Raw genomic sequence first — 27,828 nt, 5'->3', positions numbered from 1 at the left:
TCCACTATCCCCGTCCTCCTCCGGTAACTAATTCACAGCAGCGCGCCCCTCGCTGCTGTGATGACGGAGGAAACCATAGAGAGCGGCCGTTACTATGGGAACCGCTCTCTATGGTTTCCTGCGTCATCACAGCAGCGAGGGGCGCGCTGCTGTGAATTAGTTACCAGAGGAGGACGGGGATAGAGGAAGCGGCGCCGCCTAAGGTAATAGCAGCGGTGGCCGCGGGGGGAACGGGGAGGGACAGCACCCACCCACCCATACTGGGGCACTATGCTAGCTATATTGGGCACTATATAAGCTATACTGGGGCACTATACTGACTATACTGGGGCACTATACAAGCTATACTGGGGCACTATACAAGCTATACTGAGCACTATACTGGCTATACTGAGCACTATACTAGCTAAACTGGGGCACTTCACTAGCTATACTGAGCACTATACTAGCTATACTGAGCACTATACTAGCTATACTGAGCACTATACTGAGCACTATACTAGCTATACTGGGGCATTTTACTAGCTATACTGAGCACTACCTACCTATATTGGGCACTATACTAGCTATACTGGGCACTATACTAGCTATACTGAGGCACTACCTACCCATACTGGGCACTATACTAGCTATACTGGGACATACTGGGGGGATCACGCGGCCAGCGTTTCCTACCCCCGGCTTATATGAGGGTCAATCATTTTTTCCTGTTTTTTGGGGTAAAAGTGGGGGGGTCGGCTTACATGCGGGTCGGCTTGCTTGCGAGTATATACGGTAAGTAAACACAAGATAATGTTAAACACAAGATAATCACTCGTTCGGATGCGGGCTGTCCCTGCAGGGAGTAAGTCCTGTGTTTAACTAGTTGAATGCTGTTCTCAGAAAAAAAAACCATGGTAGTATTTAATACGCTGTAAATAATCTTTTAGAGCAAAGAAGAAATGCTGGGTTTCATTCCGCTTTAAACACTGGGAGAATAAACAAACTGTATGCAGATGGTGTCCTTGCCCAAATTTGAACTGTGGACCCTATTGTTGCAAGCCAAGAGTGCTATCCTGCTAAGCCACTTTACTGCTCTCTCAGGAACCCAAGTTGATCCAGAGAAAGATAATTAGACCCTTTACATAATCAACCAATTTGCCTTTAGAAGAAAATTAAAAATCTGTCTTGACCCCTTTTTTGAGAACTACGTTGACTGTATCCATACATATAGCCTGGTTGATGGGATGCATACACTCATAGCATGACCTTAACCATACACCCTCCCTTTCCTGTTAAAGTAGTCCTGCAAAAGACCCATCTTTTTTTGCAGTATCGAGATAGTAACCGGAGGTTCTGAATTATTCCATATGAATATTTAGACCTGAAAAAAACCTATCCTACTTGTCTGTCACCCGTTCGAGACACTCTCCCTGTGAGGGGCCACTGCATCCTCTTTCACGGGCAGTAAGCATTGTCTTTCTGTGTCTGGGATGACCTCAGGCTCTTTATGGTTTGGGGCCTGAGTGGTGGTCAGAGCACTTGTGCATGATGTATTCTCATTCATGAGAGGCTGAAGTTCCTCATTTTGACCAGTCTGGTTCTTTTCTTGCTCTTCTGGGCTTTGCTCAGTAGAATCTACACAGCTGTCTTCATTTTTTGGCGCCTCTTTACCAACATTTGGAACTTCTGAATGACGTTCCGTCGAGAGAGAATTCATGCTAATTATTGGCTGTTTTACGTCATTATTGTTGACGACACCTGTTTGTCTTGCTTCTCCTCGATTCTTCTCATACAGGTGTATACCTGTAAGAAGATGCAATGGGTTAATACGTGTCACCAGCTTTGCACCCAACCTACAATAGAACTCCAGATGGAAAATGGTCCTGCATGCAAAGAGAATGGTAAGGATAACAACCTCAGTCCAGCTTTAACTGCTGCTGGTGTCACCTTGAGATTTCCTCCATCTCATGTCACCATCATACCGTGAGAATGAGAGGATATCCAGCAATAATTCCCGTAAAATAGCTTCTTATTCCTTCTAACACCAAATTAAAAAAAAGAATAGTATTTCATGGAGAAGGGGTTTAAACAAGGGCTAGTCTCATTGTCCCCATCCTTGCTGAAAAAAAATCTTATACTAAAGCCCTGTACATATGCTAGATGAAACTTGGCCAAGGCAGGCGATAATGACCACCTCTGCTGAGAATCCAGCATGTCTACAGCAGCCCTCAAACCCCCTCAGCTGCTTGGCCTGTGATCCGCCTAGAGAACTGATTTGGCTGAGCACTGGCTGAGGGCATTGTTCTCTCCACCCACCATGCCCACCAAGTGTTGGCACTTCCATGCCACTCCGTCAGCCCTCCTCTCGCCCACCTAACAGAACACATTGCTAGACTGCAGACTAGTGACGTTACTGTACAGCCTCAGCCCTTCAATGTCGCCCGAGGGATCGAGTCCCGATCCCTGCTGGGCGATATGCTTTATTTGTAAATACACCACTGATATAAGTTTGGGAAAATAATGCAACATCTAGTTTTGTATTTGATGGGTGTTTGTTAATGGTTTAAGAATAATAAGACTAAGTTTAAATATCCCACACGAGTAGGAGCGTGGGAGTGGGTCAAGTTGACAGAGTAGAAAAGGGTACACACAGGAAGGACAGGGGCCAGATATATTCCCGTCCCGCTGTGGGTACACGAGTCTTCAGCAGGATGGTCACTCTCTGTAGAAAAAAGTGGGAGACCAGAGGCATCTCGTCCCTCCAAAGGAGGGTAACACTGGTACAACGATTAGGTAGGAGGGCCCAAAAATGGATAAAATGTTTAAAAGCATATAAAAAGAAGGTAAGACATTGCTTACCTATAAATGTATATCTTAACTGATCATCAGGAAAAAAAACTTTATTTCACACACAACGCATTTCGTGGGTTTTCAATAATCACTTCCTCAGGCCAATAACCTGCCTGTAGCGCAGTCTTAAAGCGGTATTGTCACCATAAAAATCAAATTTCAACAGCAACTGGTCTGAGTGTATTAAGTGATAAAGTCAAGATGCTAATCCTGCATTCAAAACTTTTTCTGCTGTTATGGTTTGGAGTTATCACATACTTTAGGAGCACTGGCCCTAGTGCCAAAAAGTTGAATGCTGGGAGTTCTTTTGAATGCTGGGAGTTCTTTGTATCTATAATATATTCCTCCTCTTCCATGACACCAGTAAATAAACTACTTACCTATACAAGGAATGATCCACAGGAGAACGAAGGTCGCCGCCATAGAGAAGAGGACAAGAATGAGATCCACCACACCATCCGCTTCACAGGAAAAGTCATCTGCCAGGTACAGACACAGCATTACATCAATATGTTTCCAATAATACAGACTATTATGTGCAGGACATGCATGAGAATAAGCATTAGTGACAATTAAATCCAAAAAGAAGTTCAAGTGATAACAGCGTGGATATCACAAAATGACGGCTCAACCAATCAAAGCTCGGTTACAAGAATTTATTTTTATTTAGTAGTGTGGACTGGAGCGACTAAACGATTGAGGTTTTTTTTTTTTTTTAAATTTCTACCTGCATCCCCCTCAGGGGTAGATTTAGCTTTACTTCCTGTTCCTGGGACCTCTGCAATGTCGGATAGAGCCTCCACATCATCCAGTCATGTACATTATCATGCGCAGAGTGATCGGTGAGATCACATTTTTGTCAGCTTGTGCGTCTTAGTTCCCTTTCAATGGGAGCATACATTTTGGAATCTTTGGAAATGGGGGAAGGGGGGCATATTTACAGTGTCACTGAAGCCCCCCCCCCCCTCCCCTCCCATGGGCCCGGGAACATGGGGAAGGTAAAGCAAACCTAAACCAAGGCAAAACTTCCTAGGGTAAGCACAGAGGTGTGTTCATGCTGGATCTACATACCTCTGTGGGTTGTCCATTCCTATCCTTGACCCCACCCACCCGTCTTCATTCCCAATAATCACTCCTTGAAAAATGTGACCTTTGTCTGTCAAATTTTCAGACAGGAAGAGGCGGGCTTGCTTTGACATTCCCCCCTATCACCCTCCCATTCACCCCTCTTAGGGGGAGTGAATGGGGTGAGGAAGAGGAGGGAATGGGACAGTGATAGGAGGGAACATTGCAGCAAGCACGCCTCCTTCTGTCCAAAAACCTGAGTAGTTAAAAAAAAAATAACATTTTTCCAGGAGTGATTACTGGAACTAGGAGAAGCGAGGAGAGGGATGGACAACGCACAGAGGTATGTGGATCCAGCATCAACTCACCTCTGTGCTTAGCTTAGGTAGCTTTGCCTTGGGTCAGGGGTGATTTAAGCATTGTGGCAACATTTGGTGCTCCTTTGACTGCCTGGGGCCCCTCCAGGACTCCTAGAATGCCCTCCCCCTACACCGAGCAACCCCACTGCACTAGGTACAGTATGATGAATAATCCTCAGTATAAAATAGCCCATTTCTCACAATTCGACGTCCATGCCCAGATTTTTGGCCACGATTATCTGAGCTGTCCAGGGTTCTGAAGGACAAATTGACAACAATGTCCTCTCTGGTGCAGCTGTTCATCAGCTATTTCGGGATCAGAGTGCCCCTGCAGGTCGAAGCAGGTTACTTTGACGCACGGCACTCAGCGCCGAAGCTGGGCGCCGTCATAGCCGCAATGCCCTGCACAAAAATATTTGGGGATCCAGCGATCCACAGACCTCGAATTACATCTCCCTCCAAGTTGCTATGACTCAGAGGGGGAATAGTATTCAATGCAACCAGAAAGTTTAGCAGCAGTAGGGAGAGCAGTCAATCTTCTCTCTCTGTGCCCAACTCACCGCCGGCCGTACAATACGTACACCTGCAGGTGACCTCATTGACCATTCTGTACATGATAACATGCAGCACAGATAAGGAGGGTCTACACAACTGCACCTCCTCTCCCCTTCATGGAGCTTTGTGGTTTTAGTGTTAACCTGCTAGTCGTGAGAACAGGAAACGAGGAACCACAATACAATTCAGTACAGAGATGGGACACCTTTTCAGGAGACTCAACAATCTTCATATGTCATGTGACCAGACACCATGGCTGCTGTGGTCACAGATAGCTGAGTTATGAGATATTGTGATCATTTTATGTGTTGTGAATTTTGGCACTCATGATAAGCGACCAGACCACCCATAGCGTAGCCAAAGCATTGAGGGTCATCTTCTGATGTCATGTGACCAGATAGCATGGAACACACTGCTGTGCTAATGTCTTCACAAATAGCTGAGTGACTGGGGTAGCCCCATTGTACTTACAGCGTGTCATGTAGACCACGATCACATATATGCAGAATGCAGGAACGCCGGCCATGTTAGAGCAATGCATGGGCACTGTGCAGAATCTTTTCAATGCTTTAGGGATGGTCGCACCTGAAGAGTAAAACAAGAAACAAACACAGAGATTTGTTTAAGCAAAATGAATTGTAATAAAGGGATGAAATTCAGGGTTCAGAATCTACAAAAACGCTGCCACAGCACGGATAACTGCCATATAAAAAATAACTTTTATTGTTCATACATATAAAACACACCTACAAACCCCCATAATAAAATGCCCTCTAATAGGGTACTACCAGTGAGAGTCCCACAGTGCACACTGTAATACTGAAAAAAAGCGAACATAATCGCCTTAAAGGAATACTATCGATTCACATATTTTTTTCAATTGACACAGGAATTGTTTGGGAAGTGCTGCTAAGTACTGGTGTATACATTTTAGTAGCAACTTCTTTGTTTACTGTTAGCAAAATACATTCAAACTTTACTGACGCCAAAACTGACTGACTGAGCCATGAGGAGAGGGGAAATTCCCCTCACACTTGATCAGTTAACTCTATGTGTAGCTCTGTGTGTGACAGAGAAGAGAGCTCCCAACAGCTGCAGCTCCTGTGTCCTGTGTTTCTGACTGAAGTGTCTGAAGGCAGCAGAGGAAATGTAACTAATTGTCACAGCTTTTCATACTGTTTTTGCTTTCAGAGTTTGATATGTTTGATATTTGCTTTCTGTAGTGTGATATGCAACTCTGGCTGTGCATTGAAGCAGACACCCCTTCTGCAATTGATTTGGCCCAATATAGCTAAATCCCACCCTCAATAAATTACAGCTTTTGCCTCTGATATTTAACATGAAAAGTAGGAAAATGTTTACACAGCTACTTAGACATTATTTGTACACTGTCAGTTTAGAACACTTGGGTATCGATAGTATTCCTGGTCGGAGGCCTCTGATGAAAAACATCCATGCAGATATGTCCAGAAGTATATAGATATATATCAGTATGATATTGGTTGAATATCAACAAAAAATGATGATCCAGAACTTGCAAAAGTCCATGTACTATGTGCCTATTCTGCTCTAATGCACAAGTCACCATATAAACGGCCTTAGCTGGTGTAAGATTCATGAATTATTGTCCATATGCTGCCAACTGTGCCTTTTTGTGTAAAGCCATCAGTAGAACAGAGCCAAAAAAAACAATTAGAACGGTCTCACCATATTTACCACCCTTTTGCAGTGGAATTGCTGGATGCTTCCAGTAAATTATAAACAGACCTTGCTTCACCGCTCTGGTGACGTCTCGCCTTGCGGTTATCAGAGCTCCATGTCGTACTCTCGACTGCCAAGGTAGATGGCAGTCCCAGTCGGCGTAAAAATCACCACGGTCCCACTGTTCAGGCACTGTAGCAGCACATCCCAAGCACGTAGTGTGGGGCTGTCACACGTGTCGACCGGTTTCACCGGACACGCTGGTTTTCTCGCCGGTGTTTGACGATTCCCACCACTTATAGCTGATGTATACTTCAGAATTACTTCGCATAGAAAACTGAACAATGCACAATTCTCACTGCCCTTCAGCTGGAAAGCTCCTGATGGCTAGAGACTCAACTAGTCTAACTATGACCAAGATGGGAGTATTTCTATTGATGTTCTTCACCGTGTTCCACTAGACCCCTATGCTGCTCCAATCTATATATATAAAATCGGATGTATGTATGTATGTATGTGTGTATGTGTGTGTGTATGTGCCGCGATCACGCGAAAACGGCTAGGCCGATTTGAACGAAACTTGGTACACAGATCCCTTACTACCTGGGATGATATGTTCTGGGGGTCTCGCGGCCCCCCTGCACACCTGGGCGGAGCTACAAACAGCTAATCAGATTTCACCCATTCATGTCAATGGAAAAAATGTAAAAGGCTGCCATTCTCACAGTGATCAAGCCAGAGTCCCTACACTTGGCACAGTTGGTCACTTGGTGACCGGGGTTACGAATCCAGGAAAAGTGGGAGGAGCATAACACAGCCAATCAAATTTCAGCCGTTCATTTTAAATGGAAAAATGTAAACCGCAGCCATTCTTAGACTGTTAATCGCAGGGTTCTCAAACTTGCCACACTTGGTTACAGGGTGAATGCGATTAAGATTCAAGAAAGTGGGTGGAGCCTACAACAGCCAATCAAAATTCACCTATTGATTTTCAAGGGGAATATGTCATTCTTACACTGTTAGTGGCAGAGGCTTCAAACCTGGTACAGTTGGTCATTGGGTGACTGGGGTCCAAATTCATTAAAGGGGCGGGGCCACAAACAGCCAATCAGATTTCCTTGCTGGATAAACTGCTTCCATTCACACATTTTTGATGCCAGGAACCTGAAAGCTCACAAACTTGGTCATTGAGTGACTGTGTGTCAAGGTTACAAAAAGTGGGCGGAGCCAATAATAAAGTTCACTAGGAAAATATAAACTGCAGCCATTCTTACACTGTTTCTGGCAGGGTTCTCAAACTTTGCACAGTTGGTCACTGGGTGAATGGGATGAATATTCAAGAGAGTGGGTGGAGCCTACAACAGCCAATTAAAATTCACCTGTTGATTTTCAAAGGGAATATTTACATTGCTGCCATTCTTACACTGTTAATAGCAGATGCTTCAAACCTGGTACTGTTAGTCACTGGGTGACTGGGGTTCAAATTCGGAAAGGGGGCGGAGCCACAAACAGCCAATCAGATTTGTTTAATTTCAATGGGAATGTACAAATTATTGATACCAAAAGCCCAAAGCTCATAAACTTGGTCATTGAGTGACTGTATGTTAAGGTTAGAAAAAGTGGGCGGGCCAATAACTACATTTTATTCCAGGGGAAAATATAAACTGCAGTCATTCTTACACTGTTAATGGCGGGGTTCCCAAACTTGACACAGTGGGCCACTGGGTGACTGGGATTAATAATCAGAAATGTGGGTGGAGCCTACAACAGCCAATCAAATGTCACCTATTGATTTTCAAGGGGAATATTTACATTGCTACCATTCTTACACTGTTAATGGCAGAGGCCTCTTAGCTGATAGGTGACTGGGGTCCAAATTCACTAAAGGGGGCGGAGCCACAAACAGCTAATCAGATTTGTTAGATTGATTTCAGCCATTCTGTTATTCGCAGGGTTCTCAAACGTGACACAGCTGGTCAATGTATGAATGGTATTAATATTCAGGAAAGTGGGTGGAACCTACAACAGCTAATCAAAATTCACCTATTGATTTTTAAGGGAAATATTGAAACTGCTGCCACTCTTACACTAATAATGGCAGAAGCCTCAAACCAGCTACAGTCGGTCATGAAGTGGCTGGGGTTCAAATCCAGTAAAGTGGTGGAGCCACAAACAGCCAATCAGATTACTTTACTGGATAAACTGCTTCCATTCACACAATTTTGATGGCAGAAACCCAAAAGCTTAAAACTTGGTCACTGGGATTTTCTGGGATTAATATTCAAATAAGTGGGTGGAGCCTAAAAAGAAAATCAAAATTCACCTGTTGATTTTCAAGGGGAATATTTAAATTGCTGCCATTCTTGCACTGTTAATGGCACAAGCCTCAAACCTGGTACAGTTGGTCATTGGGTCACTGGGGTTCAAATTTAGAAAATGGGTGGAGCTACAAACAGCCAATCAGATTTGTTTCATCTCACTGGTAAATTACAAATTATTGATGCCAAGGACCCCAGAGCTCACAAACTTGGTCATTGAGTGACTGTTTGTCAAGGTTACAAAAATTGGGCGGAGCCAAAAACAAATTTCACTAGGAAAATATAAACTGCAGCCATTCTTACCCTGTTAATGGCAAAGGTTCTCAAACTTTGCCCAGATGGTCACTGGGTGACTGAGATTAATATTATGGGAAGTGGGTGGAGCCTATAATAGCCAATCAAAATTCACCTGTTGATTTTCAAGGGGAATATTTAAATTGCTTCCATTTTTGCTCTATTAATAGCAGATGCCTCAAACCTGCTACAGTTGGTCATTGGGTGACTGGGGTTCAAATCCCAGAGAGATGCAGAGCCACAAACAGTCAATCTGATTTGCTTAATTTCTATGGGAATATACAAATTATTGATGACAAAGACCCCAAAGCTCACAAACTTGGTCATTGACTATTTGTGTGTTAGGGTTAGAAAAAGTGGCCAGAGCTAACACCAGCCAAATACATACCCGGGTAACGCCAATTCATCAGCTATTATTCATAAAAGTGGATGGAGCCTACAAAAGCCAATCAAAATTAATCTATTGATTTTCAAGGGAAGTATTTCATTACTGCCATTCTTGCACTTTTAATGGCACAAGCCCCAAACTGGGTACAGTTATTTATTGGGTGACTGGGGTTCAAATGCAGAAAAGGGTGGAGACACAAACAGCCCATCAGATTTGTTTCATTTCAATGCAAATTATTGATGCCAAAGACTGCAAAGCTCACAAGCTTAAAACCTGGTACAGTTGGTCATTGGGTGACTGGGGTTCAAAATCAGAAAAGAGGGTGGAGCCACAGCCAATCAGATTTGTTTCATTTCAATGCAAATTATTGATGCCAAACAATGCAAAGCTCACAAACTAGGTCATTGAGTCATTGTGTGTTAGGGTTAGGGTTAGAAAAGTGGGCGGACCAACAACAACCAAATACATACTCGGGCAACGCCGGGCAATCAGCTAGTGCTTCTATATAAAGCTTTACCCTCATCTAGGTTCCACTTATGATCCTGCTGTATCTGTAATATTTCCACGGAAATGGCAGCTATATCTGTTCCCTGTCCATCGTCCTAACTGAAATAAATGAGGCAGTGAGTTTGAAGACAAGGACTTAGCGAGAAGAGAGTTAGCAGACTTGCCAAAGGTGCTCAACAGCAAGCAGTGTCATTTTAATTTGGTCTGCCAACACATTTGACAGCAGTCTGGCAGTTACTTCAGTATTGGCAGAGCAGACAATGCCACAAACATTGGAGATTTCTGCCTGTCAATCCTGTGACATGCACTGGGGCAGTGTCAGTGTGTAGTCCACTGAACAGTTAATATGGCTTCAATTGGTGTATCCATAGACAAGCCAAGTTGACCTGATGCTCTTGTGAATATGATGTCCCAGCAAGCTAAGTATTTAGCAAAATCAATAGTTTGCCAGTTTGCTATTTACTATTGTTATCAGACTGTTGTAGTTTTGTATTTATCACCCCAAAAGCCTCTTCAGATGACACAGATAACACAATGTGACCTCCTGCATGCATTGTGAGGCCAGGAAATCTCCACAGTTGGTCACCATAACCTGGAACGCATTGAGGAGGTGGAGTGGCGAAGAGAGCATACATCGTTCACACTTGAAATAGTCCAGTCCTGTTTTTGGAGATACTGTAGCACATTTGTGAGGCGTCCATTTACCCTTTCTCACAGTACTAAATACAAGCAATTAAATTTTTTTTCTAAAAATTGTTAAAAACTGTGGAAGGGGAGGAGCTTGTATCCCGCAACTTCCTGATACATTCTATGGATGATTATGTTTATTCCCGAGTTTCATGTACCTCTTACATCTTCACAATTGGGTGGGTGAAGGTGCTGTAAACGTAGGACTGAGGAAGAAGTGGACAGGTGAATCTGGGCGTCATGTAAGCTAATGAGTGGTATCGTAAGCTGAAGGAGGATATGGATTTGTCACAGGAGGAGGTGTTGGGTGTGGAGAACTTGAGTCCAAGGACTGAACCTTGGGGAAAATCAGCAGAGAAAGTCAAGAAGAAGAAGAGTCATCATTAAAGGAGATCTGGAATGATCAGTGTCAGTAAGATAGATGTCCTGACCATAAGACACACCTAGGTTTAGAGGACATAAACCAGGGGAAAACAATATATACTAACCCTAGTGTATCCATGGTAATGGGGAATCTTGTGGATTATGCCACCCTTGTACTTTATGCCCACTTGTACCTCTTGTGTCTCCCTTTGTCCTCCTCTGTCCTCCTGTGCCCCCCATGTGTCTCCCTTGTGTCTTCCTCTATGCCCCTTTGTGTCCCCCGTTTGTCCCCCTGTGTCCTCCTCTGCATGGGCACAGTACAGGGAGTCCCCGACACTGTGGCAGGTTGGAGGTTCGTATTGGCAGGCATTCACAAGTCAGGAACTCCCTGCATTTGGACTAAAAGACGCAGTGACTTTTTCCCCAACTTTTGTGGGAGTAAAAGTGAGTCTTATAGTCCAAAAATACAGTAAATTAAGAGGAGGCAGAGTCACCAATACTGAAGAGTATGGAGTCTGGATTCGGGGAGGGTCAGAAGCAGAGGAAAGATACAAAGTAAGAAGTGACAAGGTGCCCGATGACACTGACGCTTTTGTGAGAACAGTGGTAGTTTAGTCTGTGGGTTTGTGAGACACAATGACGAGGAAGAAGTCAGGAGCAATAGCTGCAGCTGAGAAATGTTAGGTAATTTGAAGGCAAATGGGACGGCAGCTAGAGGGAAGTAAAGGGAAGGAAGTGGGGAGGAGCTCTTCTGGAATGGAAGTGTGAAGTGACCTAAAATGACCTCTGAGTCTGACCTACAGAGAAGAAAGGCTCTGGCTCTCATAGAGCCCTCCCAGTCCTCTTTCGTGTCCTCCTTCCCCGACTGTCTGCCATTCAAATTTGCCCCCTAAATCAAATCAAATTGTGTCTTCGAATGCTTCCGAAGATGGGTGACTCCATATGTGCAGTACGGAGCCGCCGGTCATTCAGAAGCACTCGGGGGCACAAGTGTTGCTGAAGCTGTCGGAGGATCCCAAAAAACGTATTTGACAAGAATAACTGCAATGCATGGGCCGAGGGCATGGAGAGAGGATCTATGGGGTCCAGAGCCCTCCCTCTACATAGGGTTTTTCTTTAGCTGGCTTCAGTATCACTTTGGTACTGTGACTGAAGGCTGAGGGGAAAAAAGCATGACAGAGGAGAGGGGCAATGTAGGGCACACAATAAATCCACTCTATCCTCTTCCGTTTAGGTGGTGGCATGGTGGAATAGCAGATCGCACCCTCACCTTGCCCAATACGGTCTCAGGGTGGAAACATGGCCAGGACACTTTCTGCATGAGGTTTGAATTTTCTCTTCAGGGTATTTGGTGCATGTTGTGTTCTCTGGTTTCCCCCCTACACACACACACACCAAAAACTTACGGCTAAATAAACTGGTTTCCTCCCACACTACATTAGGGGCATGAGACTGTGCTAGGGATCACACTGTAGACTGTGCTAGGGATCGGACTGTAGAATGCGCATGGGATCACACTGTAGACTGTGCTAGGGATCACACTGTAGACTGTGCTAGGGATCAGACTGTAGACTGTGCATGGGATCAGACCGTAGACCATGCTAGGGATCAGACCGTAGACCGTGCTAGGGATCAGACCGTAGACTGTGCTAGGGATCAGACTGTACACTGTGCTAGGGATCAGACTGTAGACTGTGCTAGGGATCAGACTGTGCTAGGGATCACACTGTAGACTGTGCTAGGGATCGGACTGTAGAATGCGCATGGGATCACACTGTAGACTGTGCTAGGGATCACACTGTAGACTGTGCTAGGGATCAGACTGTAGACTGTGCATGGGATCAGACCGTAGACCATGCTAGGGATCAGACCGTAGACCGTGCTAGGGATCAGACCGTAGACTGTGCTAGGGATCAGACTGTACACTGTGCTAGGGATCAGACTGTACACTGTGCTAGGGATCAGACTGTGCTAGGGATCAGACCGTAGACTGTGCTAGGGATCAGACCGTAGACTGTGCTAGGGATCAGACCGTAGACTGTGCTAGGGATCAGACTGTAGACTGTGCATGGGATCAGACTGTACACTGTGCATGGGATCAGACTGTAGACTGTGCATGGGATCAGACTGTAGACTGTGCATGGGATCAGACTGTAGACTGTGCCTGAGATCAGACTGTAGACTGTGCTAGGGATCAGACCGTAGACTGTGCTAGGGATCAGACCGTAGACTGTGCATGGGATCAGACTGTAGACTGTGCATGGGATCAGACCGTAGACTGTGCTAGGGATCAGACCGTAGACTGTGCATGGGATCAGACCGTAGACTGTGCTAGGGATCAGACTGTAGACTGTGCATGGGATCAGACCGTAGACTGTGCTAGGGATCAGACTGTAGACTGTGCATGGGATCAGACTGTAGACTGTGCCTGGGATCAGACTGTAGACTGTGCTAGGGATCAGACCGTAGACTGTGCATGGGATCAGACCGTAGACTGTGCTAGGGATCAGACCGTAGACTGTGCATGGGATCAGACTGTAGACTGTGCATGGGATCAGACCGTAGACTGTGCTAGGGATCAGACCGTAGACTGTGCATGGGATCAGACCGTAGACTGTGCTAGGGATCAGACTGTAGACTGTGCATGGGATCAGACCGTAGACTGTGCTAGGGATCAGACTGTAGACTGTGCTAGGGATCAGACTGTAGACTGTGCATGGGATCAGACTGTAGACTGTGCATGGGATCAGACCGTAGACTGTGCTAGGGATCACACTGTAGACTGTGCTAGGGATAAGACTGTAGACAGCGCTAGGGATCAGACTGTAGACTGTGCATGGGATCAGACTGTAGACTGTGCTAGGGATCAGACCGTAGGCTGTGCATGGGATCAGACCGTAGACCGTGCTAGGGATCAGACCGTAGACCGTGCTAGGGATCAGACCGTAGACCGTGCTAGGGATCAGACCGTAGACCGTGCTAGGGATCAGACCGTAGACCGTGCTAGGGATCAGACCGTAGACCGTGCTAGGGATCAGACCGTAGACCGTGCTAGGGATCAGACCGTAGACCGTGCTAGGGATCAGACCGTAGACTGTGCTAGGGATCAGACCGTAGACTGTGCTAGGGATCAGACCGTAGACTGTGCTAGGGATCAGACCATAGACTGTGCTAGGGATCAGACTGTAGACTGTGCTAGGGATCAGACTGTAGACTGTGCATGGGATCAGACTGTAGACTGTGCTAGGGATCAGACTGTAGACTGTGCTAGGGATCAGACTGTAGGCTGTGCTAGGGATCAAACTGCAGACTGCGCATGGGATCAGACTGTAGACTGCGCATGGGATCAGACTGTACACTGTGCTAGGGATCAGACTGTAGACTGTGCTAGGGATCAGACCGTAGACTGTGCTAGGGATCAGACCGCAGACTGTGCTAGGGATCAGACCGTAGACTGTGCTAGGGATCAGACCGTAGACTGTGCTAGGGATCAGACCGTAGACTGTGCTAGGGATCAGACCGTAGACCGTGCTAGGGATCAGACCGTAGACCGTGCTAGGGATCAGACCGTAGACCGTGCTAGGGATCAGACCGTAGACCGTGCTAGGGATCAGACCGTGGACCGTGCTAGGGATCAGACCGTAGACCGTGCTAGGGATCAGACCGTAGCCTGTGCTAGGGATCAGACCGTAGACTGTGCTAGGGATCGGACTGTAGATTGTGCATGGGATCAGACTGTAGACTGTGCTAGGGATCAGACTGTAGACTGTGCTAGGGATCAGACTGTAGACTGTGCTAGGGATCAGACTGTAGACTGTGCTAGGGATCAGACTGTAGACTGTGCATGGGATCAGACTGTAGACTGTGCTAGGGATCAGAGTGTAGACTGTGCTAGAGATCAGACTGTAGACTGTGCTAGAGATCAGACTGTAGACTGTGCTAGAGATCTGACTGTAGACCGTGCTAGAGATCAGACTGTAGACTGTGCTAGAGATCAGACTGTAGACTGTGCTAGAGATCAGACTGTAGACTGTGCATGGGATCAGACTGTAGACTGTGCATGGGATCAGACTGTAGACTGTGCTAGGGATCAGACCGTAGACTGTGCATGGCATTAGACTGTGCTAGGGATCAGACTGTAGACTGTGCTAGGGATCAGACTGTAGACTGTGCTAGGGATCAGACTGTAGACTGTGCTAGGGATCAGACTGTAGACTGTGCATGGGATCAGACTGTAGACTGTGCTAGGGATCAGACTGTAGACTGTGCTAGGGATCAGAGTGTAGACTGTGCTAGGGATCAGACTGTAGACTGTGCTAGGGATCAGACTGTAGACTGTGCATGGGATCAGACTGTAGACTGTGCTTGGGATCAGACTGTAGACTGTGCTAGGGATCAGAGTGTAGACTGTGCTAGAGATCAGACTGTAGACTGTGCTAGAGATCTGACTGTAGACCGTGCTAGAGATCAGACTGTAGACTGTGCTAGAGATCAGACTGTAGACTGTGCTAGAGATCAGACTGTAGACTGTGCATGGGATCAGACTGTAGACTGTGCATGGGATCAGACTGTAGACTGTGCTAGGGATCAGACCGTAGACTGTGCATGGCATTAGACTGTGCTAGGGATCAGACTGTAGACTGTGCTAGGGATCAGACTGTAGACTGTGCTAGGGATCAGACTGTAGACTGTGCTAGGGATCAGACTGTAGACTGTGCTAGAGATCAGACTGTAGACTGTGCTAGAGATCAGACTGTAGACTGTGCATGGGATCAGACTGTAGACTGTGCATGGGATCAGACTGTAGACTGTGCTAGGGATCAGACCGTAGACTGTGCATGGGATCAGACCGTAGACTGTGCTAGGGATCAGACCGTAGACTGTGCATGGGATCAGACCGTAGACTGTGCTAGGGATCAGACCGTAGACTGTGCATGGCATTAGACTGTGCTAGGGATCAGACTGTAGACTGTGCTAGGGATCAGACTGTAGACTGTGCATGGGATCAGACCGTAGACTGTGCTAGGGATCAGACCGTAGACTGTGCATGGCATTAGACTGTGCTAGGGATCAGACTGTAGACTGTGCTAGGGATCAGACTGTAGACTGTGCTAGGGATCAGACTGTAGACTGTGCATGGGATCAAGCTGTAGACTGTGCTAGGGATCAGACCGTAGACTGTGCATGGGATCAGACCGTAGACTGTGCTAGGGATCAGACCGTAGACTGTGCTAGGGATCAGACCGTAGACTGTGCTAGGGATCAGACCGTAGACTGTGCTAGGGATCAGAGTGTAGACTGTGCTAGGGATCAGACTGTAGACTGTGCATGGGATCAGACTGTAGACTGTGCTAGGGATCAGACCGTAGACTGTGCTAGGGATCAGACCGTAGACTGTGCTAGGGATCAGACCGTAGACTGTGCTAGGGATCACACTGTAGACTGTGCTAGGGATCAGACTGTAGACTGTGCTAGGGATCAGACTGTAGACTGTGCATGGGATCAAGCTGTAGACTGTGCATGGGATCAGACAGTTAGCGGCAGATGAATAGCTACACACGCTCTGCACAGCTCTGTAGAAAATGTACATAATGTATAAAGCCACAATAAGGTGAAATACAAACTGATAACACTTACCGGTACATGAGCTTATACTTTGGCATACAGAGAAGATTATCCTGAAGAGGAGTAAAAACGCTGGAAAAATACTCCACCATGCTTGTAAAAAGACACCTGCCAAGAGAGCTGTGCATAAATATAAGACATATGATATAGGATGCATACACATATCCTATTATGATTGGATGGTGATTGGCAATTTTACCACCTCCAGGTAGTATGAGGGTCAGCAGACTTTCAATACTATGATCAAATTATGTAGGTAAGCTCTCTCACCACAGTGAATTGGTAAAATTGGTCAGTTATTGGCCAATTAAAATGCATGTATGCAGCCTTAAGGCTGGAACCCACTGGAGCACTTTTTTGAGCGTTTAGGGATCGCTTTAAGCCTGGGAGTTCTAATCGATGGGGATTTAAGCTTCCGAACTCACATCTCTGCTGTGGTGAAATCATCCTACTTTCACCTTAAGAACATTGCAAAAATCAAGCACCTCATCCCCCCAGAAGATCTGCCAACCTTAGTCCACGCCTTCATCACATCCCGACTGGACTACTGCAATGCTCTCTACACTGGCCTTCCAAAAAAGGACTTGTGCCGCCTACAGCTGATACAGAATACTGCTGCCAGACTGCTAACCAACCCCGTCACTGCCACATAACGCCAGTCCTGCACTCCCTTCACTGGATACCTATAGAATGGAGGGTCCTATTCAAGATCTGCCTACTGACATTTAAATCCCTGAATAATCTAGGCCCTGGATATATGAAAGATATGTTGCAGCTGCGTAGCAATCCCCGCATTCTCAGATCCACAGGTTCTAATAATCTAGTCATAGCCAGAGTCCACCTAAAAGATTTTGGTCCCAGAGCCTTCTGTCATGCTGCTCCTACATTATGGAACTCCTTACCTCAGCAGATCAGGACAGCTCCATCCCTGGACGTGTTTAAATCCAGACTGAAAACTCATCTGTTCTGTTTGGCATTTGTAAAAATATAATGTCATTGTGTGAATACTTCATCCTACTACCAATTACTGAATCTGAGAGAGACTAAGCGCTTTGAGTCCTATGGGAGAAAAGCACTATAAAAATGTTATAGTTAGATGACAGTTTGCAGTTTCAGGGGTTGCTGAACATGCAGGGAGAGGAGGCTTCTGGGACCCTCTTGTGAGAGATACACCTTCCTGTTGATAGAGGAGTCACCACAAGGCTGCGATAGAGGAGTCACCACAAGGCTGCGATGTGAAGTAGTCCTTACCTTGCACACAGATGTAGATCACAGCAATCTCCTTCAGGCCCCCAAAGAGGATGTCCGCGCATGTGAACGATCTGCGGAGAATGTGTGACGTCTCAGACCTTCTCCTGTTCTCTTCTGTAACAGATACGGATCACATCAGCCCACAAGCTAAGAGAATGCTGATACTGGCCTGCAAAGAGCAACCAACTTAACCACTTGAGGACCACAGTGTTAAACCCCCCTAAAGACCAGGCCTTTTTTCTTTAAAAGGGCCACTGCAGCTTTAAGGCCAAGCTGCAGGGCCGCACAATACAGCACACAAGTGATTCCCCCCCCCCCCCTCCCACCCTTTCTCTGTTGGTGGGGACTGATTGCCTCACCCCCCCCCCCCCCCCCCCCCCCATTGTTTTTTTTTAATACATATTTATGTTTTGGTTTTTTTTGTAAAATAAATTTCCCTATTTATTTATTTTTTCCTAACTCCCTCCCTCCCCCCAGCCAGCCAATCACGGCTATCAGCTGTCATAAGCTTCAGCCTATGAGAGCCGATCGCTCTCCTGTGTCCCAGGGGGGCAGCCGTGTCACGCGGCTGTCCCCATAGATCGCAGTGCTGTACTATACTAATAGACAGCGGTTACACGTCTAACAGTCTGCGAGCAGCGATCACCGCTGGGAGACTGAAGGCGGAGCCCCACTCCGCCTACCGCCGCGGTCACGCCCATTGGTGTAACGCGGTTAAAGTGAACCAGAGACGAAGCACCCTCATGTATTTTACCATAGAAATCAGTGGGAACATTAGAGAAAACATTTACCCTGCTCTCTGTTTCATCCTCACTGCTAAAAGTGTCTGTTATCAGCTGTGATAAGAATCCCGGACTGGGCATTCAGTCTGGCTTTGCTATAATGACTCAGCTATAATGATTCCTGAGCAGAGCCAGCAGGGGGCAGGCTTGGACTTGAAAAGACACCAAAGAACACAGTGTCAGCTATAATCATTCTGTAGCAAAGCTAGACTGAGTGCTCAGAGGTGATAACAGGCAAATTAAACAGAGAACAATGAAACAAAGAGCAGATTAGGTGTTTACTGTCATGTTCCCATTTTGTTCCCACTGATTTATAAGGTAAAATACATGAGGGTGCTTCATCTCTGGTTCTCTTTGGTCTACCGCCAAGCGTTCGGGACCCATCGGCTAAACGCTCCCATTCAAGTGAATGGGAGCGTTTAGCATTGCGCGGTTACCGTCGAGTACTGTCGATAGCATAAGCGCGGCGTTCCAATCCCGATTTAACGCGTCGTTTCGGCCGTCCCTAGAAGCCGCATGCGACGTCCAGGGACGGCTAGCCGACGCGGCTTCATGTCCCCCTGCGGGGAGGAGAAACGCCGAACGCGACGATCTCAGTACTGCCGCCAGCGAACAGGACGTCACAGGACGATACGACTTCCTGGCCGCCCCAACGCCGCCTGCCGTCCGTGTGAACCGGCCCTAAAGGAGTTCTTTCGCGAAAAAAGTAGGCAGTTAAAAAATGTGACAGATGACAGGTTTTGGGCCTGTCCATCTTTTTAAGGGGGATTCTCAGGGCTTTCTTTGTTTTCAACAGCATTTCCTGAACAACAGTTGCAAAATCTAACTGACATAATAGTGTGCAAGTGATTAGGGAGGCCGGCTGGTATCTTGCTATTTTGGCAGTTAAACTGTTGTTCAGGAAATGCTGTTGAAAACAAAGAAAGCCCTGAGAATCCCCCTTAAAAAGATGGACTGGCCCAAAACCTGTCATCTGTCACATTTTTTAACTGCCTACTTTTTTCGCGAAAGAACCCCTTTAAGTAGTTAATGAAAAAAGAAACTGATCATATCACACCCAGCATTATAAATAAAAAATACAACAAATGCAGAAACTTACTAGATAGTGGAAAGTTGGCACTGAGCTAAATGTTTGTTCTAAACACCTTTTAGCTGCCCGTGACACAGGAATACGGGAAGCAAAAATGGCTATAGACATCCGTGGCAGTCTAAAGTTGGCCATACATCTCTCTAGCGACCATCCTATTCCATAATCATTAATGAATCGGATGAAAATCGTTGCCACCAAGATTGCACGCCCAATCAAAAATGCAAACAATTCCAGCCTGAAATTGGTTACATGAATCGATCAGACATGCTGCAAGATGTCGGGTCGTTGTGGTCCTTGGTGTATAGTTTATAAGTGTGCACCCCTCCCCCCCAGTGTGTGCATTTATACATCACCGGTCCAATATCACCCTCCAAGCTGGGCCCATCTGTCTTTCTGCTTCTTCCTCTTCCATGTGCTAAACGCCGGCACCGTGTGCAGCACAAATGGAGGAGCGGGAAGCAGAAGGCAGATGGGGACAGTGCGGTGGGTGACACAGGACAGGTATAAAAGCAGACACAGGGGCACATATTATACACTAGGGGGCAGTGGCGAGGCGGTGGATGCAGGCCATTCTCGAACGATTTCCTGCTGGAGTCGATCCAGAATCGTCCTGCAATGTATGGGCAACCGACAGATCTCTCTCTAATCAGATTCCGTCAGAGAGAGAACAGTCTCTTGGTCGAACTGCCCATACAGCAGACAGCCTTAAAGAGAAACTCCGACCAAGAATTGAACTTTATCCCAGCTGATACCCCCTTTTACATGAGAAATCTATTCCTTTTCACAAACAGACCATCAGGGGACGCCGTATGGCTGATATTTTGGTGAAACCCCTCCCACAAGAAACAAGAAAAGTACGTACTCCTGGCAGTTTCCCCGTCTGTGAACCTTGTTGCATTGTGGGAAATAGCTGTTTACAGTTGTTTCCAACTGCCAAAAAGCATGCAGCAGCCACATCACCTGCCAGCAGTAAAAATGTCACCATGTTATAAATGTCAGAATGTAAATCAGGGATTTAAAAGATTTTACAATGGGCAAACACTGACTAAATCATTTATGCATAGTTATTGTAAAAATGAAGCACTTTTTTAATATATTATTTTCACTGGAGTTCCTCCTTAAAGGACCACTATTACGAAAATAGTAAAATTTTAAATATATATATATATAAACATATACAAAGACAAAGTACCGTACATTTCTTCCAGAGTAAAATGAGCTGTAAATTACTTTTCTCCTATGTTCCTGTCACTCACAGTAGATAGTAGAAATCTGACATTACCGACAGGTTTTGGACTAGCCCATCTCCTCATAGGCGATTCTTGTGGTTTTGTTTATCTTCAAAAGCACTTAGGGCTGGTGCACACCAGAGCGGTTCTGCAGCGTTTTTTAAAACGCTTGCAGGGGGAAAGCCACTTGCCTAATGAAAGTGAATGGGCCGGTGCACACCAGAGCGGTTCTGCAGCGTTTTTTAAACCGCTTGCAGGGGGAAAGCCACTTGCCTAATGAAAGTAAATGGGCCGGTGCACACCAGAGCGGCTCGTTTTTTCCAGAAACACAAACTCCCCGGCTGCAGCATTTTTTTGGATTTCTGAGGCGTTTCTGCCTCAATGTAAAGTATAGGAAAAAACGCAAACCGCTCTGAAAAAAACGCTAGATCAGAGCGGTTTGCCAGGCGTTTTTGTTACAGAAGCTGTTCAGTAACAGCTTTTACTGTAACAATATTTGTAATCTGCTACACAAAAATGCTCCCAAAACCACTAGGCATGTTTAGAAAACGTCTCTAAATATGCCTAGAATCGCTCTGAAATCCACTCCAAAAACCGCCAGCGTTTTGTGGATCTGCTAGTGGTTTTGGTGTGCACTGGGCCTTAGTGAATGTCAGTTGCTCTGTCCAACTGCCAAAAAACAGTGTGCAGCGAGCAGGGAAGCTGCCCAGCATCATTGTTTTTCAGGGAATGTCTTTATAAAACACAAAATCCTTGCTGAGAATCCCCCATGAAGAGCTGGACTAGTCCAAAACCTGTCGGTAATGTCCGTTTTCTATTAATTACTGTGACAGCAACACAGGAGAATATGATATAATAAAAATATGATATAATAATTTTCATGTGTAGTACAGCTAAGTAATAAAACATTAGGAGCTGAGACATAAGTCTAATATTGTTTCCACTACAGGAAGAGTGAAGAAACTCCATTTATTATGTATGCAAAAGAGCCATTGAGCTCCACGACTTTCAAAGTCGCAGAGAGCTCTGTCTTCTGAAGCTTTTTGTCTCAAGTGTCTGTCACTGTATCTTCTTTTTCTCTCCAGAGGACAGTTCATAAGTTCACTGGCCTGCTCTGTAAAATCATTTAGCATGCTGAGTAGTGTGTAAACTGCAAATATTAGAGAATGATGCAATGTTATAAAAAAAACACTATAAAACTGAAAATAAAAATATGAGAATATTTCCTTTGTTACTAATGTTCTAGTAATTATCCGTACTACACAACCAAATCATTATATCATATTTTTTTTTGCTTCAGTGTCTGTTTAAGGGTTAATCAGGTTGCAGAGGAGTGGAGAGCCTGTGTGATCAGCAAATGTGGCCCTAATTCCATTAAAATGTGTCTGCTGTGCTGTATAAAAACGTGCACGCCTCCTGTGTTATATCAGACCATAGTGGGATCTCTAAAAGCTCCTCCTCCTTTTGTGTCCTACCTGATCATGCACCTCCATCACTGTAAACCCATGCTATGCATCTGAGTGAACCTAACTTGCCTAATCTCCATGCTCCATCCAGTGACTAAGCATTACCTTGTACTCATACTGTGCTGTGTGATCTCCATGCTCCATCCAGTGACTAAGCATTACCTTGTCCTCATACTGTGCTGCGTGATCTCCATGCTCCTCTCCAGTGACTAAGCATTACCTTGTGCTCATACTGTGCTGTGTGATCTCCATGCTCCATCCAGTGACTAAGCATTACCTTGTACTCATACTGTGCTGTGTGATCTCCATGCTCCTCTCCAGTGACTAAGCATTACCTTGTGCTCATACTGTGCTGTGTGATCTCCATGCTCCATCCAGTGACTAAGCATTACCTTGTACTCATACTGTGCTGTGTGATCTCCACGCTCCATCCAGTGACTAAGCATTACCTTGTACTCATACTGTGCTGTGTGATCTCCATGCTCCCCTCCAGTGACTAAGCATTACCTTGTACTCATACTGTGCTGTGTGATCTCCATGCTCCCCTCCAGTGACTAAGCATTACCTTGTACTCATACTGTGCTGTGTGATCTCCACGCTCCCATCCAGTGACTAAGCATTACCTTGTACTCATACTGTGCTGTGTGACCTCCATGCTCCCCTCCAGTGACTAAGCATTACCTTGTACTCATACTGTGCTGTGTGATCTCCACGCTCCCATCCAGTGACTAAGCATTACCTTGTACTCATACTGTGCTGTGTGATCTCCATGCTCCCCTCCAGTGACTAAGCATTACCTTCTACTCATACTGTGCTGTGTGATCTCCACGCTCCCATCCAGTGACTAAGCATTACCTTGTACTTATACTGTGCTGTGTGATCTCCATGCTCCCATCCAGTGACTAAGCATTACCTTGTATTCATACTGTGCTGTGTGATCTCCACGCTCCCATCCAGTGACTAAGCATCACCTTGTACTCATACTGTGCTGTGTGATCTCCATGCTCCATCCAGTGACTAAGCATTACCTGGTACTCATACTGTGCTGTGTGATCTCCATGCTCCCATCCAGTGACTAAGCATTACCTTGTATTCATATTGTGCTGTCTGATCTCCACGCTCCATCCAGTGACTAAGCATTACCTTGTACTCATACTGTGCTGTGTGATCTCCATGCTCCCCTCCAGTGACTAAGCATTACCTTGTACTCATACTGTGCTGTGTGATCTCCATGCTCCATCCAGTGACTAAGCATTACCTTGTACTCATACTGTGCTGTGTGATCTCCATGCTCCTATCCAGTGACTAAGCATTACCTTGTACTCATACTGTGCTGTGTGATCTCCATGCTCCATCCAGTGACTAAGCATCACCTTGTACTCATACTGTGCTGTGTGATCTCCATGCTCCATCCAGTGACTAAGCATTACCTGGTACTCATACTGTGCTGTGTGATCTCCATGCTCCCATCCAGTGACTAAGCATTACCTTGTACTCATACTGTGCTGTGTGATCTCCATGCTCCCCTCCAGTGACTAAGCATTACCTTGTACTCATACTGTGCTGTGTGATCTCCATGCACCATCCAGTGACTAAGCATTACCTTGTACTCATACTGTGCTGTGTGATCTCCATGCTCCATCCAGTGACTAAGCATTACCTTGTACTCATACTGTGCTGTGTGATCTCCATGCTCAATCCAGTGACTAAGCATTACCCTGTACTCATACTGTGCTGTGTGATCTCCATGCTCCATCCAGTGACTAAGCATTACCTTGTACTCATACTGTGCTGTGTGATCTCCATGCTCCATCCAGTGACTAAGCATTACCTTGTACTCATACTGTGCTGTGTGATCTCCATGCTCCCCTCCAGTGACTAAGCATTACCTTGTACTCATACTGTGCTGTGTGATCTCCATGCTCCATCCAGTGACTAAGCATTACCTTGTACTCATACTGTGCTGCATGATCTGGTCTTTCTTGTATTCCTGTATTGTCGTATTGCCTTATGTCACCCCTAAATATTGTCTGTAACCTAAACTAATGTCCAGCGCTGCGTAATATGTTGGCGCTTTATAAATACAATAAATAAATATTATTAGTGAGTGTGTATTTCTGTCTCCTGCAGCAACTGCAATGCAACGTTTTATATCCAAGTAATTTATATACAAAGAATTTGTTGCAAAAAGCTGTGCATGCAGGTTCATTCGTGGATTGAATACCACAATTGCAGCCCCTCCTTGTCACTCACCTTTTACAGATCCTCACTATAATCTGATATGACCCAGGCTACGGAGGCGGCTGTTTTCCACCCAGTCTTGATGTGTGAACTGTTTTCATGAGAGACACAATGCAAACGCCTCCAATCGGAGTGCCTTATAAGTCAAATATTGTATAAGTATCTATATAAATACATAAACTCCACATCCCTGAATGATACAACAATCTGGATAAGCAAGAAGGGTTTAGGATGCGGAACATTAACAGCGAACAACAATATGGAGCTTCTTGCAGCCCCCGAGAGTCCTCCTGTGCCCATGCCATTCTTCCGAGACCCTCCGGCTAGCAGCGGTGACCGCTCAACGCCGGCCGGCCATACGCCTCCTCACCACGACCTGAGCGTGGCAGCCTTCTGCGCATGCAGTACGGGAAAATCGCTGATGCACATGTGTAGAGTGCTCCCGGAGACAGGCACGTGATCAGTGTGCCCCCAGCTTGGGGCCACGCATGCGCAGTAGCCTCTGACTGGCAGCAACCGGCCAGCTTTGAGGGGGTCACCGCTGCTGGCTGGAGGATCTCAGGAGGACGTCGCAGGCACAGGATGACCCCAGGGGTCTGCAAGAAGCTCCAGGAAAGTTAAACTTCTTTTTTTTTTTTGCTTAAATAACCCTTTAACTCTCAACAACTTTTTTATTTGTTATGTTTTGTTAAAACTTAAAGAGAATAGATGACATTAAATAAAATAAAATGATACTTACCTCAGTAGAAGGGAACCTCCGGATCCTAATGAATCTTCCCCCGTCCTCCTCAGCAGAGAGGATCCAGCTCTGGGGCCACCAAACAATCGTAACAGTAATATTTACATCGGCCTGCCAGTGCACTGGTGTCTCCCCGCTCAGGCTCTGTCAGAAATAGCTGAGCACGGTCGCATCGCCTCTGCTGCGCAGGTGCAGATGGCTCACTCACCAGTAGAGCGGACCTGATCGGGCTCAGCAATTTCAACTGGAACCCGAGTGGAGAGCCACTACTGTACGTGTGAGCAGCACCTACAAGCCCCGACCAGTGGACTATCGGGGTCTGCCACCGCTGGACCGCCTCTGCTGAGGAGTGTGGGGGAGCCTGTTTAGGATCCTGAGGCTTTCCCCTCCCGAGGTAAGTACCCCCCTCAAGGGCACTTTTTTGTGCTACAGGATCACTTTAAAGGCACCTGAGCACCTATATATAAAAATATACAAAATAACCCCCCCCCCCCCCCTCATTTTGGGTTCTGTTCACCTAAGGGTTAAGATCTGAGTTAAGGTGGCCACACACCATACAATTTTTTTAAATATCTGTTCAATTTAAGAATTGCTAGGGTGTCTATATTAATAAATTGACAATCCAACGCACGCCACACAATATTTAGCAAAATTGAAGAATAATATCCGGCATTCAAGAACAATAAGAATGGGAAATCCAATAGGCTTTTTCAGTCGAATGAAAAAAAAAAAAAAGCTTTAGATTTTTTCGGGAGATCTGATCCTATTTGTCGAATTGCCGTAAAATTGGATCATTTTATTGTATCTTGTGTGGCCACCTTTAGCAGCAGGCTGCAGCCACTGTAACAACACACGCACACCTCTCCCAACTTTTTGAGATTCGAAAGAGGGACACTTAAGCCACACCCCTGATCACGCCCCCATCACACCCCTAGTCACGCGTACCATAAAGTTTTCATACGAAAAATATGTTGTTTTAGAATTAAAACCACACTGGTCCCTTCTATCCTGGTTCATTTTCCTTCATATTAACATTTTAAAATCAGTAATATATCAAATAAAAAAATGGGAATAAAGTTTAGAGGCAATTAAAGACATTTTTCAGTAGGGAAATGCATATATTTACATAGAAAGTCATGAAAGAGGGACAAATAAGGAGGAAAGAGGGTCAGGGCTCCCAAAGAGGGACAGTCCCTCTGAAAGAGGGACAGTTGGGACACACACACACACACACACACTGTACACACACACACACACACACACACACACACACACACACACACACACACACACACACACACACACACTGTACACACACACACACACACACACACACTGTACACACAGACATACACACACACACACACACAGACATACACACACACACACACACACACACACACACACACACACACACACACTGTACACACACACACACACACACACACACACTGTACACACAGACATACACACACACACACACACAGACATACACACACACACACACACACACACACTGTACACACACACACACACACACACACAAACATACACACACACACACACACACACACACACACACACTGTACACACACACACACACACACACACACTGTACACACACACACACACACACACACACACACACACACACTGTACACACACACACACACACACTGTACACACACACACACACACACACACACACACACTGTACACACACACACACACACTGTACACACACACACACACACACACACCCACCTACCTACCTTACCAACAGGGGGCTGGTCCCATGCTGGAGTAAGCGTCTGGGGCCAGGAACATTCTGTGCATGCCACGTAAAATTCTTTTGCAAACTACACATTTATAGTCTATCGTCTATAGCGCAACCCAGATGGGGGACCTCGGCACAATGGAGGGGACCCTAAAAATAAAGACTACAGGGGGCTGGAAGAAGCCCCAGGTAAGTCAACTTCTTTGGACCCGGTTCAGGTGTGCTTTAAAGACAACCACAGAATAAGAACATATCACGTTGGTGTCCATATAACACTAGTACCATCGTATGACAACAGGTAATACAATATGTAATACCCAATGCCATCGTGCCATACGGGGACAGAGTGCTGGAGGTCACTTTGATCTTGGCTGTCTCCTCCTGGCCATTCCCAGTAGTGACGTTAATTACATCAGTGTTTCCCTATAACTTACTGCCTGGGCATGACGCACTGACGTATGCAGGTGCGGTCCCGCCCACACACTTCCTCCACCATGCTCCTGTGTGCATGCGCCGGAGGGGGTTACACATGAGCAGTAAAGTAGCTGTGACCCAGATG

The 27,828-nt window shown here is 45.9% G+C and overlaps 1 protein-coding gene across 1 annotated transcript in view; it reads right to left on the bottom strand.

The window, feature by feature from the left end:
* Nucleotides 1–270: 270 nt before the first annotated feature.
* Nucleotides 271–27,828, bottom strand: part of LOC137545014 (uncharacterized) — a 53,754-nt gene continuing 26,196 nt past the window's right edge. The window contains exons 5-9 of the mRNA XM_068266127.1: nt 17,946–18,059; nt 16,707–16,802; nt 5,283–5,396; nt 3,213–3,311; nt 271–1,785 (exon numbers count right to left, since the gene is read on the bottom strand). Coding sequence (XP_068122228.1) covers nt 1,391–1,785; nt 3,213–3,311; nt 5,283–5,396; nt 16,707–16,802; nt 17,946–18,059 — 818 coding nt within the window. The 3' untranslated portion in view covers nt 271–1,390. The remainder of the gene's footprint in view (nt 1,786–3,212; nt 3,312–5,282; nt 5,397–16,706; nt 16,803–17,945; nt 18,060–27,828) is intronic.

Source organism: Hyperolius riggenbachi, chromosome 1 (genome assembly GCF_040937935.1).
Source record: "Hyperolius riggenbachi isolate aHypRig1 chromosome 1, aHypRig1.pri, whole genome shotgun sequence".
Lineage (NCBI taxonomy): Eukaryota > Metazoa > Chordata > Amphibia > Anura > Hyperoliidae > Hyperolius > Hyperolius riggenbachi.
Note: the sequence above shows the minus strand (reverse complement) of the source record. Positions and strands in the feature narration are given on the sequence as shown.